The sequence below is a fragment of the Marmota monax genome, unplaced genomic scaffold, assembly GCF_021218885.2.
Source record: "Marmota monax isolate L192 unplaced genomic scaffold, Marmota_monax_Labrador192_F-V1.1 WCK01_AAM20220418_F8-fsc00018, whole genome shotgun sequence".
Lineage (NCBI taxonomy): Eukaryota > Metazoa > Chordata > Mammalia > Rodentia > Sciuridae > Marmota > Marmota monax.
In genome coordinates this window covers 9,956,305-9,974,928 of record NW_026692201.1, presented here as the reverse complement: position 1 = coordinate 9,974,928, position 18,624 = coordinate 9,956,305, and the positions used below count along the sequence as shown (strand labels likewise).

At 34.2% G+C, this 18,624-nt stretch overlaps 1 protein-coding gene across 2 annotated transcripts in view; it reads right to left on the bottom strand.

Moving 5' to 3' along the window:
* Nucleotides 1–18,624, bottom strand: part of LOC124081765 (V-type proton ATPase subunit S1-like protein) — a 34,480-nt gene that overhangs the window by 13,261 nt on the left and 2,595 nt on the right. The window contains exons 2-6 of one of the 2 annotated variants that reach the window (XM_046428123.2): nucleotides 9,884–9,936; nucleotides 9,741–9,800; nucleotides 3,363–3,403; nucleotides 3,048–3,109; nucleotides 2,118–2,350 (exon numbers count right to left, since the gene is read on the bottom strand). In XM_046428123.2, the coding sequence (XP_046284079.1) occupies nucleotides 2,118–2,350; nucleotides 3,048–3,109; nucleotides 3,363–3,403; nucleotides 9,741–9,800; nucleotides 9,884–9,936 (449 nt within the window). Of the gene's footprint in view, nucleotides 1–2,117; nucleotides 2,351–3,047; nucleotides 3,110–3,362; nucleotides 3,404–9,251; nucleotides 9,645–9,740; nucleotides 9,801–9,883; nucleotides 9,937–18,624 lie in introns of those variants that run through there. The other variant, XM_046428131.2, reaches the window with a different exon arrangement.

The window sequence follows — 18,624 nt, the reverse complement described above, 5'->3', positions numbered from 1 at the left end:
AATGGGCTTGTTATGGCCTCTATACAGTGCCTGACCCATGTACATGTAAGACTTCTTGGTCACAATGAGTAGATATCATCATATCCATCTATTAGGTAGGAGTTTGGGGACATCAAAATGGCAGTGGAAGGGTGTAAGAAAGATGCCAATGGAGAACAATACAGGGAGATAAGTCATGTCTCTGTTTTTGATAAATAACATTACCATGACAACTCCCACCACTGAGGATTTATCACCATAATAATTCCTGCCACAGGTTTGGTATATTAAAATGACCAATGGGGATAAATTGGGTAGTATTCTAATTAGGTTTTCTAAAGTAACCAATGGGAGAAAATTGGACAATATTCTAATCAGCTATCATAAGGTAAACAATGGGAGCAAGTGGGGTGAAGTCTTTAATCTGGTTTGTATAGGAAAGAGAACTCCTCAGAGCTCAGCGTATAAGACACTAATTTCCAGACACCAGGGCCTTGTGTTTCTCTTTCTTGCTTGACCCACTCCATTCTACATTACAGAATGATACCCTCACTTTCAACTTTGCTTTTAATAAATCTGTACTTGGCCTGTTATTTGTGTGTGTTTTACTCATTTCTTTGTTCAGGACATCAAGGACTTAAACTCAACTGGACACCCTGATGATAACACATCTGATACATGATGACCCTACAGGTCCTATTTGTAAAATCACAAAGTTCACTGGGAGAACTGGGTCTAGAAGTCAAATTTTTATTTTTTTCCATCTGTAGGCTCCTAGTGGTTACTAAGGTCCCCAAAGCCCAGTGAAAAGCTGTGGTGTTCTGATTTTCCCTACAAAAACCTTATAGTCATAATAAATGCAATTTAGGTGGGCCAGTCAACCAAGTTATCTCCAGGCAATCAGCCTCTCTCTGTGCAACTGACCACAAATAAAGAGCCCTGTAGGGAATAAATTAGAGCCTGAGGAAAAAGGGTCTGAGCTCTCAGCAGTGTTGGCATCTCTTTCATAGTCATGCTATAACAGGATAAACAGATATGGGATGATTTTGAATGTTTACACTTTCAATTCCCTAAATTTTTGTTAAGTTGGTCATTCTCAATCGCAAAATACTAATACTTATAATGTGACTTTTAAGTGTACATTAATATAATCCATTTTTATCCATCATCAAGAATTTTTAGATGAGGAATAAAAAGGTATTTTCAGCCAAACTATATAAAGTGTAAAAAGAACACACACACACACACACACACACACAAAAAAAAAAAATATATATATATATATATATATATGTCATGTTTTATACAAAGCATCCTATCCATCTGAACCAGACCAGAACACATGCAAAGAATCTTCCAAAAACATCCATTTTACCAGCAAATATTGAAAAAAAGAGGTTTATAGAACACAAGTATAACGTATCAAATTCCCTCCCCCTGGACCAAAGCAAGTAATAGCAAAATTTCTTGTTTTGATGACTGAAAAGCAGAGAAAGACATTGGAAATTGATTTGTTCTTCAAGAGGGACATCTATTTAATCAGCTTATCTCAAATCAAAACTAATTGTTCTCATCAGGTTGAAATGTCCTAAAGAGTTCTCTGAAATTTGGCCACTCAAAGGTACCCTTGCACATTTGCAAACAAACAGTGTTCCATAACTTCAGAATCCCCCCTGCAGTCAGACATTTGTCCTAGCTAAAGTGAATCTTCTCTGTTTAATCCACATATATAACTTGGCTTTGACATGTAATTTCTTCCATGGTGAGACAAAAGTAGTTTAATACCTAACATTTAGACTTAGACTAAGCCTGAAGTCCTTTTCTATTCTTTCCTTTTTCTTCAGAATGGGTTTGGAAACCCTCATTTTAAAAACCCTCGTTTTCCATAAAGTTCTTATCACAATTGTTTAAAAGGTCCACAAGGAAATTGCCAGGAAAAAATTTTAAATATATAAAGTTAATTTCTGACTTGTTCTTTCATTTATATATTAAACACTTGCTCCCTTCCTCAAAGAATGTCAGGGTCATGTTCAAAGGAGTCCCCCTTTTTTTCTGAAATGACAAAAAAAAAAAGGATTTTTATAGTTAACAGACTACAATACCCCTCAAGGATGCCTCAAGCAAATAGATCCACTTACGTGGCACTTTCCTCACTGCAGTTTGAGTTGCCAGTATCCACTACTGCCTTTTGATCAAATGTTTCATCTGTAAGGTCCAGCCAGGTCAGATTCTTAAATTTAATTGTTATTCTTTTGGCCCAGAAGAGAATGCAGGAAATTCCATCAACGGAGACATTAACAGGGTTATGATGGCTGAAGGCATTCCCATGTTCTTTTTCTAAATGTCCCTCTTGGCTCAGATTTTTAAAAGCCTAATTAACCAAATAAAATAAAATTTAAAAATAAACATGTCCATGATACAAAAGTCTTCCTAGAAGTAAAAAGGCTAATTAATATCTTATAATGATAGACATATGTCAAACATTTATTAAAATCCATAAAATGTACAACACAAAGAGTGAACCAATTACTCCAATGCAAGTACAGATAAAAGAAAAATTAATTAAGAAGGAGCAACGAGGCAAGCTCAAGGATAATCAAAGACAAACTTCTAGAAGGGAGATCAGTAGAGTACAGCAAGTGGATTAGCGGGTAAGAAGAGGGGAGGGAAAGGAAAGATACTGGGGAAGGAGACTGAGCAAATTATGTGCATGCACAAATATGACATGAATTCCACTATTATGTACAATTATAATGTACCAATAAAAAAGAAAGCACAAACCAACAAAAAATAAAAATGATATAAAAGGATAAAATGCTACTGTAATGATCCTGTCTGGAAAGCAATAAAAATAAAACTGAATATTGTAATAAAAATATAAGACAGCAAGTAAAATTAAGTATTTCAGGTTTTTCTAATTTATAAGAACACTATAATATACTCCCCTACTCAAAGTTCAAGCAAAACTATGTTAAATATTAACAGAATTATTATTTATATTTTTACTATGCCGCTGTTTTAATTATTTAAAAGACAGATTACAATCTAATTCTCGGATAGACCCATACCTTCATGATTGGTATTGTTGTGAAATTCTGGATTGGTTTCATATCTCCATTATTCTGTTGACCTGTCAAATAAAGATGTGAGTACCAAGGCTAAAGAATATCAATGTATGAATGTCATTGAATGACAATAATATGCTAAGCACTGTGAAATATATCAGACTTGAGTCTCCTTTGCCTCATACTAGTTTAAGAAATTTTTCACATGGGGAATCTAGGTACAAACAAACACCACTACTGATCAGGGAAGTCTGTAACAGAAAAAGCTGTTCTTTAACACCCTCCATCAAGGAATCACAGGGGCAATACAAGTCTTACCTTTCTTTATAACCACTTCTTTATTTGAAGATGTTTGAGAACTGAAATTGGAAAAAAAATTAAAATGCTAAGCAAGTACCTACAATTCAGTTTACATGAAGTTTTCAGAAGTATATTTAAGTTATTATATCCCAGAGCCGAGGAGCAGAACCTCAGCCTGTCAGAACTGTTCATTTTTTAATGGTGAATTTCTGATATCAAAAGTAATATATGTTCTTCAAACAAATATGTAGACAATTCAGAAAAAAATTTAAAAATCAACCTTGATCCTTATTCATTGAATATTGTACAGAGCCTTTCATATGTGAAGCAGAGGTTGAACCAACAAAAAATAATAACAAAATAATAAAGCATAATAAAATATTTTATAGGGAAATGTTATACTACATTGAATTGCTAATATATTAAAGCCAAATATGCATTTCTTTTTAAAATCTATTTCTTCATCAGATTTTTATAACTTTATTTTATTTATTTTTTTTAATGTGGTGCATCACACATGTTAGGCAAGCGCTCTATCACTGAGCCACAACCCCAGCCCCAAAATATGCAATTCTTTTAAAAAAATTTTTTAAAAATCAGTTACCAAAATGGTATTTTAAAAAATGATGAGAATATAAATGATATATATGTATATGTGTATATATATATATACATAAATATATACACACATACACTTCCAGTCTCTCTATACACACATAACAGACATACATATACCATATACATATTTACTTTTCATAAAACTTTAAAATAGATTTTTGTGAACATACTATTTTGGAGACTGCAATTTCTTAACATAAAATATATCACAAATAGTTACCCATGTTATATATTTTTCTGATACAATTTTGAATTCAATGTGATATTACATCATGAAATCATTATCATAATATCTTTAACCTCATTCCCATTCTTTTTTTTTTTTTTTTTTGGTACCAGAAATTGAACCCAAGGGCATTTAACCACTGAGTCACATCCCCAACCATTTTAATTTTTTATTTTGTAATAGGGTCTCATTAAGTTGCTGAGGCTGAGGCTGCCTTTGAACTTGTGATCCTCCTGCCTCAGCCTCCTGAGTCACTGCCAAATTCCTATTCTTTTTCTTTTTTTATAGTTGTAGATGGACAGAATGCCTTTATTTTATTTATTTTTATGTAGTGCTAAGGATCGAACCCAGTTCCTCAAACATGCTAGGAAAGCACACTGCCACTGAGCTACAGCCCCAGCCCCAACCCCAAATTCCTATTCTTAATTATTTAAGTTGTGCTATGAATTGAGGGTCCCCCAAAATTTCATGCTGATTAAATACTTGGTACCACAATGTCAGTATTATGAGGTGTCAGTGTTGGGAGGTCAGGTATAATGGGAGATCTTTATGTTATTGAGGGTATGTAGTAGTTTTTATATGAACCCTTAACAGTTCTTGAGAGAAAGGTGTTACAAAAGGAGCACGCCTGGCCCCTCCTGCTCTCTCTGGTTCCTGGCTCAAGATGTGATCCCTTGTTCCTGACACATGTTCCATCATTACCATTCACCATCCACCAGGGAGCCCTCACCAAAACTGAGTCAATACAGGGACCATGCTTCTAAACTTCTAAAATTGTGAGATAAAAAACCTCTTTTATTTTTCATTAGTAGCCTATGTCAGGTATTCCATTACAGTAATTAAAAGCTAATTCATATAAGTTGTTTCCAATTTGGGGGTAGTGTAAAAACACTGCTTTGTTATTATGGATTATTTGTTCATATCCATGTGAAGCTCTTTAAGATAAATTCCTGAAGTGAAGTCATTAAGTTATAAGCATACATACATGTTTCATCATGAAATGTTTTATAAACAAAAATATTTTTAAAACCACCCTATCTGCCTGTTCCTATCATCTAGCTTTAGTAATTATCAAGTCATAACCCATTTCTCCCCTGTGGTATTATTTTGAAGAAAATATCAGAAATTATATCATTTTGATATCTATCTCTAAAAGATAAGGACTTCAAAAATAATAATAAGATTACATCTATAAATATTGATAATTTTTTAACATTAAATATTTTCAGTGTTTAAATCTCCAAGTGGGTCATAAATGTTCTAAAGATTTTAAGTTTATTTATTGTACATTTGAAGTTTTTCATAAGTTTTACCTATAGTATATGAGAATGCAGATCAAACTCTATGCTTAACATATCACTATCATGTAACCTGAACATTTTAATTATTAAAGAATATATAGTATTTGTCATGATATGTATGCAAAAAATAATTATAGCCAAAGAGTACTAAAGCCATATCAAAGTAAAGTGTTTAGAATTAATCATATGGCATCAATTACAAATTAAATGTACAATTCTCTTTGCAATATGATATTTATTATCTAAAGGAATTTCTGAAGATGACAAATTGGGGACAATGATGTCTACTAGATGCCTTAAATAAATTCATGAATGCATGCAATTATTCACTGATTTTATTCACTCATTTTGTGGAGCTATAATTTATGTACAGTTAACTATATATAATGTATACAAATCTATAAAGTGATGTCACATACTCATGACATCACTGCTACAATAAAGATACAGAATATTTATATCACTCATAAAAATATCCCCAAACATTTCTGCATTCAAGAGATGTTCCCTCCACCCTTAGCCTTAGGAAAGTATAGACAGGCTTTCTGTCCCTTTAGATTAGTTTGCATTTTCTAGAATTTTATATTAATAGAATCATATAACATATATTCTTTAGTGTTTGGCTTTTTTCAGTCTTAACATAATGACTGTTAAATCAGTGTATATTGTTGCATATATCGAGCATTCACTCCATTTTATTGCTAAGAAATATTTTATTGTTGATATACCACATTTTATTTGTCTTTGCATATATTGATGGGCATCTAGCATATTTCTAATTTGGGACTACTTCAAATAAAGATTTAAGAACTCTCTCATTATAATATTTTGTGTGGAAAATGTTATTATTTATAGTAGGATTCTTGTTAGAGGAGTTAGCATGAATCAGTCCTCTGAGCCCATTCTAGGAGCACTAAGAAATTTAATTTCCTGAGTTAAACTCCAAATTCTATAATGAAAATTAAAATGTCACTAGATATATAAGAAAAACTAATATCCAGTCACTACTTCTTGGAGAGCTTCGAGCTTTCTAATAATATAATATTATAATATATTAATCTTATAATAATATAAAACTATATTATAATAATATAACCACACAAATAGATTTTTAAATGTTCCTTAATTTGAATTTTATTGAAAAATTATATTTCATGATGCCAGATTATATACTCAATTTTTAAATATCTTAGTGAACAAAAACAGAAAATTGTGATATGTTTTACCTAGGTAAGATAAAAATTGATCAGATCAATTGGAAATATCTAGTTAGTAAGGAGGTTAGTAAATGTTTATTGAATAAAAGTATAGAGTGAATGAATAAGCTACAATATCATTGGTAGTACTGGCTTGATACTCTGCACTGTTAATTAAATTTTTCCATGTGTTCACTAATGAAAGATTTCTGGTAGACAACACAAGCTCACTGTTGTTTCAATGTTTCTGGTCTGAACATCCAATAATAATGGATATAATAATGCTGTTAGACTTTCTAAAACAAGCTGTAATCCAGATAGGCTTTACACACCCCTCTAAGTCTGAATTAATGAGGTTTTACTGGAAACCATTATCTCAAGCCAAACAAAATACATGTACATTTTCCTATTACTATATAATCTCTGAACCACAGCAGAAACTATTTAAACCCTTTTCCAGTAAAAAGGATCTCTACAGCATTAGAAAGGTAATCAAGCATCTTAGATTTGTAGCAGTGAGTGCAATATGCCTTCATGCAGGTGAATGTGACAATGAGGCAGCTCTACTGTGTTCCTTCTGAGAACAAAAGTCAGACTCTCACCATGACTTACAGGCTCGAAGTCCTCAACCTGCCAACTGTACTTACCTCAGTTTACCTCTTCTCTTTTCTCTCTGCTCCAGCTATACTACCTTTCTTCAGGCCCCATGTTTCTTTCTTTCCTCATAAAAGCCTTAAAACATGCTGTTCTCTATCTGCAATGTTCTGCATCATCCTGTTATTTTCTACCTATTCTCCCAATCACAACTCAAATATCTGTTCCTCAGGAAAATGGTTTCTAACTTCTCACACTATTTCAGATATCATTTTATGTGCTCAGAGCTTCCCATATTTTTTCCTCACAACACATTTCCATGTTTATTAATAATTATATTTATCACTTGATTAATGAGCATCTCTTCACTAGTCTTAGTCTATGAGGGCAGGGACTTTGCCTATTTTGGTCTTCACTAAAGACCCAGAGACTAGTATAGTGCCTAGCTAATGAAAAGTACAAAGTATTTTTAAAATGTGTTACATGCAGGAACAACCAAACAAATTAATAAGCTCTGAAATCAAGGTGGAAAATACAAGATCACAGAGTTTCCTTTTGATTCCAGAATAAACCCAGCATGAGGAAGGAATGTGAAAAGTAAGAATGGTGACATGCATTCTCTCTAAGCTTAAGGAAAGCTGTATCAAGCTCATCCTTCCTAAAGACTTTTAAATCTTGAATAGTATTTTGAGTTGAAAGATATTTTTTATTTCAGATCCATGATTTGAAAGAAAATTCATGAAACAGCAATCAAGAGATATCTGAGCTTTATAATGAATTAAAATCCCATATTAGACTTGAATGAAAATTGATTTATACAATTTTTAATATCTAAAGCTTCTGCAGCTAAGATTATTTAAATCTGTTAACCTTGCCTTAAAAACAGAATAGGATTTTTATAATTCTTTTTTTTTAGTTATAGATGGACATAATGCCTTTATTTATTTATTTATTTTAATGTGGTGCTGAGGATCAAACCTAGTGTTTCATACGTGCTAGGCAAGCACTGAGCTACAACCCAGCCCGGGTTTTTATAATTCTTTTCCACTGTAATACACAGATCAGTCATTTCTGTATAAACTTGGTGATGAAACATTATTAAACTAACCACCTAAGGAAAATAAGTCATTCACTATTTAAAAGCAAACCTGAAGGAAGATACCAATTAATTCGGGAAAAAAAAGGGGTAAAAACAATTTAAGATGCCTATCCTTACAGCTTTTATCTGCTGCTGACTTAAGAATTCTTTAAGACAAGTTTTTCTAGACCACTCTGCTTGCTGGTATGCTTTGTGTTCACACTAAATTCTCTGGTGCTTTTGTTGAAACAGCACATAATGAAAAATTGGGAGACCTAACATAAATTAACTGCTATTCAGATTCCAAATATTCTTTTATTATAGATAAACTTCTATGTGCTCCCTCATACAATATGGAAAGAAACCAAAGTGACAACAAGAGGAGAAATAGAAATTGTGCTAGTTAATTAGAAATACTGTGTATCATACACAATTACCATCTCAGACCAGTTAAGATTATTTAATACCTTTTCTTTAAGGGACATGTTATATATTTCTGAGATTTTATATTTTTTCTTACTTCCCACAGAATAACAGGAGAAATTATGAAATTAACATTTACTTATAAGTATAAAAGAAACCTGAACACTGATTTAAGGAAACATTTTCTGATAGACATATACTTGCACATGTATTACAATGCTTCTTGAGTATTATGAATAAATAATCCTTGCCTCTTATAATAAAGATTATTTTTAATCTTAATTATAAACTCCAGTTTGATAATTTTAGTAGCTAGCTCTTCATTTTGAACCATTTAGTAGCTAGTTTATCAATTTTGAACCATAAACAAATATAGATATTTGACATTTAAAGAAATAACAGTACCATCTCATGTCAGACTTGCATTGAAGTTCACAAATGCATTTCATTAAAAGATGTATAAATGCTCACCTTACATTCTTCCTGGTAAATATCTGGTCCAAAGTTAGTGAAAATCCCATACATAGAAAAAGAAGTGAAAAACTAAACAAGATTTTTCTTCCCATCAAGGAATGAATCAGTTTCTTCAAACCAAGCACATCTGTTAATTCATAATGCAAACAGAGCAGAAGCAGTACTTTTCATGCTTTGTAACTGATAGCATATTCAACCAATAAAAGGACAGCTTTCCCCAGGATGTATTATGTGGGGGAAGGCAGAGGGAGGGACCTAATAATGCTTACTTCAGAGTACAGAATGAAACCAATATTTAGATTTTTAACTACTCATCTCATTGAATGATTATTAGGAAGGAATTTTTTAAGAGAAAATCTATGTCAGATAAGATCTTTTCAGAAAGTTGCATTGTTTTGATACTGTCACATAAAATCTATAAAGTATATATTTTTACATGCATCTTTCAGGTGACTAAATCAGTTTTAAAAAATCTCTGGAACTTACCTATATTTACGTATATGTTCTAGTTCAAGGTTTCCTGTTGAATTCCTACCTCTCCACCTGCTGAGAGGCATTGAAGGGAGTGTTGAAGAGCACTGGCTTTGGAGTCAGACACCAGCCAACTGCACACCCAGCTGGGGACTTACCAGTTGTCTAAAACCAGGCAAGTGGTTTTCCCTCCAAATCCTTGTTTCTTCATCTGTGGAATGGGTACAAGAATACTTAAAGAATTGTTGTGAACCTTAAATAGAATCAATCAATCCTAGATGAAAGCCTCTTCTTCAGTGCTTAGCTAAATAAAGAACACCCATTGTTACTGACTGATGTTTACTTGCACCAGACCGGCTTAAGAAGCTTTCAAAAATAGGACCCAATAGGACTCAATCTTTATCGGTTATTTTACATTTTAGAAAACTACAATTAAAATGCCACAATAAAGAAAGTCTTCCAAATAGAAGTGGCAGCAATTTTATCACCTAGTGACCTTTATCTCATTAATGATAAAGTACTGGTAGCTGAAAGGGACACTTATTTCCCCTGAGACTTTTTTCATTAGTGCATTTTAATTATATAAAATAAAGGTTTTAATTGTGGCATACTTCTACATCCAAATACCATACCTTGATCATAGCCACCTCCCTGTTACTACTCTCCCTTGCTCTTCTCTCTCCTGTTCCCCCTGATCCCCTTCCTCTTCTGCTACTTTTGGTTGTCTTTTTTCCAAATATATCGTATATGAAAGAAAGTCAACTTGTCTTTGGTTGACTTATTTTGCTTAATATTACGATTTCCAGTTCCACCCATGTTCCTGCAAATGATGTGACTTCATTCTTCTTTGTGGTTGAATAATACTCCATTATGTGTATATATTTTCTTGTTGTGGTACTTGGGTATTGAACACAGGGACACTCTACCACTGAACTACATCCCCAATACCACCCCTCCACTCTTTTTTTTTGAGACAGTTTCTCACTATGTTGCCCGGGCTGGTTTCCAACTTGCACTTCTACAGCCTCAGCCTACCAAGCTGCTGGGATTATTGGTATGCACCATGTTAATATGTTAACCTATTTTCTTTATCCATTCCTCCTCTGATGGGCACCTAGACTAGCTAATTCATAATTTACCTGTTACGAATTATGCCATGATAATTCATATGAAGGCAAGCAGGTGATAGTGGAAATGCAGGTATATTTATAATATGCTGACTTTAGTTACTTTGGGTATATATCCAGGAATTGTACAGCTGAATCATATGATAGTTCTATTTTTAGTTTTTTGAGGAACCTCCAAGTTGGTTTCCATAGTGGCTACACTAAATCATAGTCCCACCAACAGTACATAAGGATTCCTTTTCCTTCACACCGTCTCCAACATTTATTATTACTATTTATTATTTTGTATTCTTAGTGACAGTCATTCTGATAAGGGCTTTTTTGTAAATCAATTTCAGAGAGGTGATGGATTATAGGAAGGTTGGGATTTGCTCAAGAAGATTTTTGTTCCCCCTCCTCGATATCTTCTCCTCATGGACAACAGGGACCCCATCAGAAAATGAAGAGAAAAAAACCACAGTGACTGAGGAATGTAGAGGAATGCAGGAATAAGGGGGAAAGTTCCTAATAAAAATTATAAAACTGAAAAGCTGGTCTTAAAATGTGGTCTTTCCATGTCCTTTTTATTCTTACTTTCCCTCATACATCCTTTTCTTCCCTTTGTCCTCTCATCTCCCAACTTCTACTTTCCACCTATCCTTTTATCTATGATCCTTTCCTAAATCTGAGGAATTTCAAGTATTAAACCAAGGCCTGGACAGGAGAAATTTAGTCTTAGCTATCGTTGGCAGATAAACTGCAGAATGCAGTTAAATTTGAATTTCAGGAAAACACATAATTTTAATATCAGTAGTCTGCTACCAGAATTGCACGTTCTGCTGCTTGCCACCCAACTGCAAAACTCAGGAGACAGAGGCTGATGGAAGAAAATAGGTTTACTAAAAGCCAAGGAAGATAGAGGAGACCTTTTCTGCTTCAAATCTCCATCTCTGGAGGGTTCAGGGGTGCAAACAGCTTTTGTAAGAGGAAAGGGTGGAAAGGGTATACAGACAGACAAAAGGCAGGAAATATACATATGCAGATTTAGCTAGACAGTATTAGTCAGAGAATGTATTATAGTTCTAGTTTTTCAACCCTTGCTGGCACCTGCCCAGACTTTGAGGCCAGTTCTTGGGTTTCCATTCTTAGCATGAGGAAGCTCAGTTGAGAAAAAAAATATATCAGGAAATTGGGGCGATTGAGGCTTTTAATCCTACAGGGGCTCTCTTACATGTCTCATGCAATATTTGAGACATACTATATTTAAATCGTATTGTTTATCTGAAAAGTAAATTTAACTGGATGTCTTATCTGGCACTACCAGTCTTAGGAAACTCCTACTCAAACTGTAATGTACATACATATCTCATGGGTTTTATTGGAATACACATTCTGATGCAGTAAGTCTGGGTAGGGTGTGGGATTCTAAGTTTCTGATGAGCTGCATGCTGTTGATGCTGGCCTGAGAACTGCCTTTTAAGTAACAAAAATCTATAACCACACAATATATGGAATTTAAAACTTTCTGGGAGCCACATTGAAAGTAAAAATATACCTGAAATTAACTTAGTACTATTTTTATTTGACCTATCTAAAATATTACCATTTTAAACCTTCTCAATTTTAAGAGTTGTTAATGATATTTTACATTACTTTTCTTCCCCAGGTCTTAATCTGGTACATAATTTAAACTTATAACAGTCCTCATTTTGGACTAGCCCAATTTCAAATGTTGAGTGGCTAGCCACATGTGTGGCTCATGGTACTGGTTTAAACAGTGTAAATACAGAACATTTCCAGCTGCTAGAGCAGTACCTTGCCTCACTGGGTATTGCAGGTGGTACCTGCTCTTCAAATCCCTGGTAAGGAGGAGGCGAGAAGCCAAGGCCATCCAGCGTGTGATAATGGTGGCTCCACCACAGCTGAAAAACCATTGTGTTAATCTCTTAGAGGTTATCATGTAAGAATTTTTCATTAAAATATGCTTGGGTAATGTTTTCAAATACATACACATAAATTTTTAAATTTCAAATCGAGTATCATATGTTTTGATGACCCTAAAATTTTAGTGTAGCATTCTTTTTGTTGCTGAAAAATTCTCCCATTTGGTTCAGCATATTCAAAGCAGAATAATTAATAGATAGCAGGTTTCACACATGTATTTTAGAACAGAAATCACACTTAAGATGTGATTGTCTGAAAATAGTTCATCTTGTGACTTTGGAGGAGAAAGGCAGTGACAAAAAAAAATGCTAAGTGAATATCTTAAAGACTGAAAAACACTAGGGCATAAACTGCCCTAGATTGCTGAGGAATTTGCAGGGAACTGTGAAGAGTTTGAGACCTTAAGCATTTGTAAGTTAATAGTTATGGATACTGGCAGAAGACATAGGCCTCCTGGGTCAGAGACAAAGGACTTTATTAATCACCACATAGGGAGCTGCATGAGCATCAGTATGTGTGTCAGCTCTCCTTGCCCAAGTAGGCCCTGGTGGATGCCTTTATAGACAGTGAGATTCATTTCAGGAGAGAAAACAGTGCTCAAAGAACCCCAGTCTTTGATAACATTTAGCAAGACTGACTACTTGCCCTTTGCTCTGGGGGAAATCACTATTTCTGTTTTCCAAGGTTATATATAAATGGATCTATTTGCTACAGAAGGAGGCACCATTTTTACCTTTCAAGGCTATTTGTTATATCAACAAAAGATATCCAGAACAAAGAACAGCAAGTGGCTCATTCACAACATATGCAGAAAATGTAGAGGCATAAGGAAAACTTTTCCTCAATAGTCTCCATGAAAGAAAAGGAAATTGTATATTCATGCTGCCTTCTTCTCAACTAAAAAGAACTCAGGTTTGCTTCATTTTCTGATTTACCATATATTACTAAATTAACGTTCCCTGAAAATTTGAATAAATATCAAAAATTTATCTTTCCATAATTCACAGAAAAAAATTAACCTAATTTAAGAAACTAATACATACTTTAAGAAGCATCTATTAAGAGCACAGTCTCTATCCAATGTTCTCAACCAAAAACTATAATTTTTGAAAACTGCCAAATGTTTAAATCATTGATAATAATCTTTGCACAGTGACTCAAAATCCAAATCTACCTGCATGACATGGCCCCCTGTGACCTCTCTCACTCCTTTGATGCTAGGATCTCCTCCTGACCAGCATTCCAGGCACACCTACTTGCACTCTGCTTCTCAGTACCTTCAACACAAGTTTTCTTTGCACCTCAGCGACTGTGCACATGCCGTTTCCTCTGTGGGAATCACCTCACTCCTATTTCTCCCTGTATTCGCTTCACTTTCAGCATAATTTCCATCAAAATCATATATCAAAATTTGCACTTAGACATTTAATTTTTTGTTTACTTATTTATATTGTTTCCTTATCAGAAGGCTTACTCCATGCAGGCAGGGACTGTGTCTAATTGAGTAATATACATCTAGAGCTCATGTTGGTACTCAATAAAATTCACAGGATAAATGAATGAACCTATACAAATGCCACATACTTAATTCCCACTTCATGCTATATGGCTGTGACTCCCAGGGCCTGAATTTTTAGTTTTTTAATCATAACTGAAAGATCAATTACTATAAGGATCTCAACAACAATAAAACATATTTCTCGTCCAAAAGAAGCTCTCAGTCCAGTAATGTAGAGAAATGTAAACATATAATTACTGTGATAACACCTTTGGGATGTTTACCAATGAAGTTCCTTGAGGTCAGTCCCATCTCATTCCAGGCAATGAATGATTAAATAAAGGGGACAAAGAGGCAAGTAGACAAGAGACTCTGATTGTGTTTGCGATATTTGCACTGCAAAAGAGCCTTTATTGGAAGAATTTGCAAAATGATATATTTAATGTGGTGACAGAGGGAAGTAGGAAGGGAAGCTCCAAGATCAGGAGTAGCCTCAGAGACCTGGTCCCTAGAAAGGAAAAGGCTTCCACTACCCTAAAAAATGTTCTCACACAAAACCAGCAAGGTCTCTAACTCAACTGAGATAGAAACTAGAGTTTAAATTCACTGAAATCTGGGGTCTAGGGCTGTAGCTCAGCAGCAGAGCACCTGCATGGCGTGAGTGAGGCACTAGGATCTATCCCCAGCACGGCACAGAAATAAATAAAATAAAGGCATCTGTCCATTTATAACTAAAAAAAAAATCACTGAAATAAAACTCAGTTTGGAAATATATGTTATGTGATGCTACCCTGTATTTCAGGCCTTCTTTTTTATTATTATTTTTTTCCTCCAGTACTAGAGATCAAAATCCAGCATGACAGGCAAGCACTCTACCACTGAGCTACTTCTCAGCCATGAGGCCTCCATTTCTAACAAGAGCATAATGGTTTCCTTGGACATAAATTAACTGGCACGTTTTATTTCAAGGAGAACATTGTACACAACTATGTGATAAAAAGTTCAAGATGGTATTTTCTAAATGATTAACAATTAAAATTGGAATTTTAACTTAAAAGTCATCCAAGGAAATTTTAAAATTCATGTGCACATGAGCACATTCTATCACAGTATGTAAAATGACCATGTGTTTGAACTGGCTACAGATTCATTCCTTGTAGCTACCTCAGAATTAGTAATGGCTGCTAGAACCACCATGATCAAGAAGCAATTGTTTTAAATCAGTAGAAAAATTACTATTTCGTTTTGTGTAACCTTATAATCCCAGAACCCCCTACTTCCAATTTTCTTCTTTATTTCCTTCCTTTTCCTCTTGTTCTTTTTTCTTTCAAGAGAAAAAAAAAATCTTGTCTTACATAAAGTCCTTTAAATAACATAATCTTAATGATATAAAATGCCCAAATTCATGAATATTTACTGGTAGTTTTATATGCATATATCATAATAATTTAAATATTTTTAAATATTCTAGAAATAATCATGGTAAATCTTTATCTTACTGTGGCATGCAACAGCTGAAACAGTCACCTCCCCATCACCAAAGAACATCAGGACATCACTGAACTCAGCACAGATTTGGTTCATCTACTCAATTTTAAATATCTCCAAGGAAAGAGATGCTAAAATTTAACTTTCCGTTGCAGTTAGGAAAATTATCTTTCTTTTCTTATAATTCAAAGGTCCCTACTGAAATAGAAGCCTATTTTCCTTTGTTTGGTTCTCCATCAAGCTAGGGAACACCTGGAGAATAACGTCTAAAATGCATATTAAAATTATAGCTCTCTTCCAGGAATTTCACAAAGGGCATAAAAGAACAGTTTTGTCAATTATCCCTAGATCCTACCCAGAGGTTTAATTATAATAACAGGATTTTTAAATATCAGGCCTGAATATTATTAAGATTATATGGCAACACACATTTATTTCTTTAGTTCCACCTTGGAGTAGATCTGAGAAGAAATAATCACTGTATCAAACAGTGACTCGATTGACAGAATAAGAAATCCCATTCATTTTGAATAAAGAAAAAATGTGTTTAATAATTTAATCAGGTAAAATGAAGCACTCAACATTCATCACTAGTAGTTATACAGAGCATGTAATCATAGGTCTTACTCTCACTGCTTCTTTATTCTCACTTAAAGCTGTTATTTTAACTTGTCAAATCTCCATAGCAACTGCTGCCTCAATTTTTATAGCTAAAGCAGGAGGAATCATTTCTAACCATACTAAATGATCCAATATATTGTCAGCATTGTTAAAATCTTTGGCTCTTCTTCCCAAAAAAGCAGACTTCTCCCCAGTATAACATAAAGAATCAGCATCACCTTTGACCTAAATCTCACCATCAGATTTATGAAAGTCATTCTTTCTTCTTAGTTGGAGGAGAGGGTGTTTCTGTGAAATGAAATAAAAACACCCCTCTATCTCCCCTGAGTGCTACTCAACTGAGAAATAAGACCAGGGTAACAAACATAAGCTGAAATACTCCCTACACTACTATGAAAGGCCAGAATATCTGAAAAACTTAGTGGGTAGAAACAAAATGAACTGTAATTGAGCTTCCACCCTAAGAAGGCAGACATGGAAGCCTATGGAGGAACTCCAGTGAAGAAACCGGAAAGAAGTGTGCTCTGTGGGCAACCTGGATCCCAAAAAGGAAAAAGCTGAACATGTCCAGACTATTATTCCTAAATTTACCTCAGATACCGCCCCTCCTCACCTGGCATGGAATAAGTGACAGACAGAAACCAGGAGTTTCACTAACTGAACTCCTTCTGCTTGGAAAAAAAAAAATTACCATAAAAGAGGGTAAATTGTTCTTTCTGCTCCCACTCCCAAACACTGCAAGAGTTACCAAAGAGGATTCATTTGTAACAGAGCATCTCTTCCTTTCCATACAACTTTAGTCATCCAAAGATATCAGATTGCAATTTACAATAAAAATATCTTTATCTTAACAACTATAAACCCCTCATTTTCCTGGTATTTAATTTAATTTCCTGGTATTTCATTGGCGGAAAAACAGTCTTCCATCTATTTTGTGTCCCATTTACTTATTTTTCTAAACCTAAAAATCAAAAGTCTGCCTTATACTAATGTGAAAATCAACAAATGTATTCTGGTTAAATAAGCTAACTTTTTAAAATATTTTTTTTAGTTATAGTTGGACACAATACCTTTATTTTATTTATTTTTATGTGGTGCTGAGGATGGAACCCAGGGCCTCCCATGTGCTAGGTGGGCACTCTACCGCTGAGCCACAACCTCAGTCCACATAAGCTAACTTTTTAAAGTCTCAGTTTCCTCTTTATAAAGTGGGGCAATCTACCACATAGAGATTATTTTGAGGATTTAAAGAAAGTCTGCATGTGTGACACTTAGTAATCCCATGCCTATCATCAAAACAGCACTTAGTGCATATTAGAGATGGTGATGGTGGTGATGATTATGATGATGATGGCAGTGATTTTGCTTTTCTTCATGATATAACTCTAAAATATATTCTGAACCTATGGCATGTCTTCATCTCCAATGCTACCTAAAATCTCTCAACTGTACTATTAGGACAGCCCTTTTTGAATAACCTGAAGGTTATTCAATAAGGAGGTTATTGCCTCCTACAGGTGTTCTTCCACAGCAGGCACAGTAATCGTTTTTAAAATGTAGATTAGATCTTGTCACCCTCTCACTTGAAGCCTTCTAATGGCCTCTCAAACTCAGAATCAAATTCAAACCCTTATCCTGGCCTACAGGTTGGACATGAATTGGCCCTGCCTACCTCTTTAGCTTCACATTCCTCTACTTTCCTACCAATGTCTAAAGAGTTTACTATTCTTTAGCCATTGAGGCCTTCTTTCTTCCCCCATAACTCTTCAAGCTGACTCTTGTCTAATGGCTCTTTTTGAGAAATTTAAAGCCCATAATCAAAAGATAATCCCTCCTACTTTCACTTCTCAATTTAAGTAATAAGTTCTTTCTTTTTAGTACTGGAGATTGAACCCAGGGGCACTGTACCACTGAGTTATATCCCAAGTCCTTTATTATTATCATTATTTATGTATTTGTTTAATTTGAGACAGAGTCTTACTAAGTTGCTGATGCTGACCTCAAACTTTCGATCTTTCTACCTCAACTCTGATTCATTGGGATTATATTTATGTGTCACAATGATAAGTAGTAACAAATTCTTCACCAGAAAATGAAAATAAGAAATTCAAAATTTCTTTTTTAAAATATTTTTTTAGCTGTCAATGGACCTTCATTTTATTTATTTACTTATTTATTCATTTATACGTGGTGCTGAGAATTGAACCCAGTGCCTTGCACATGCTAGGCAAGCACTTTACTA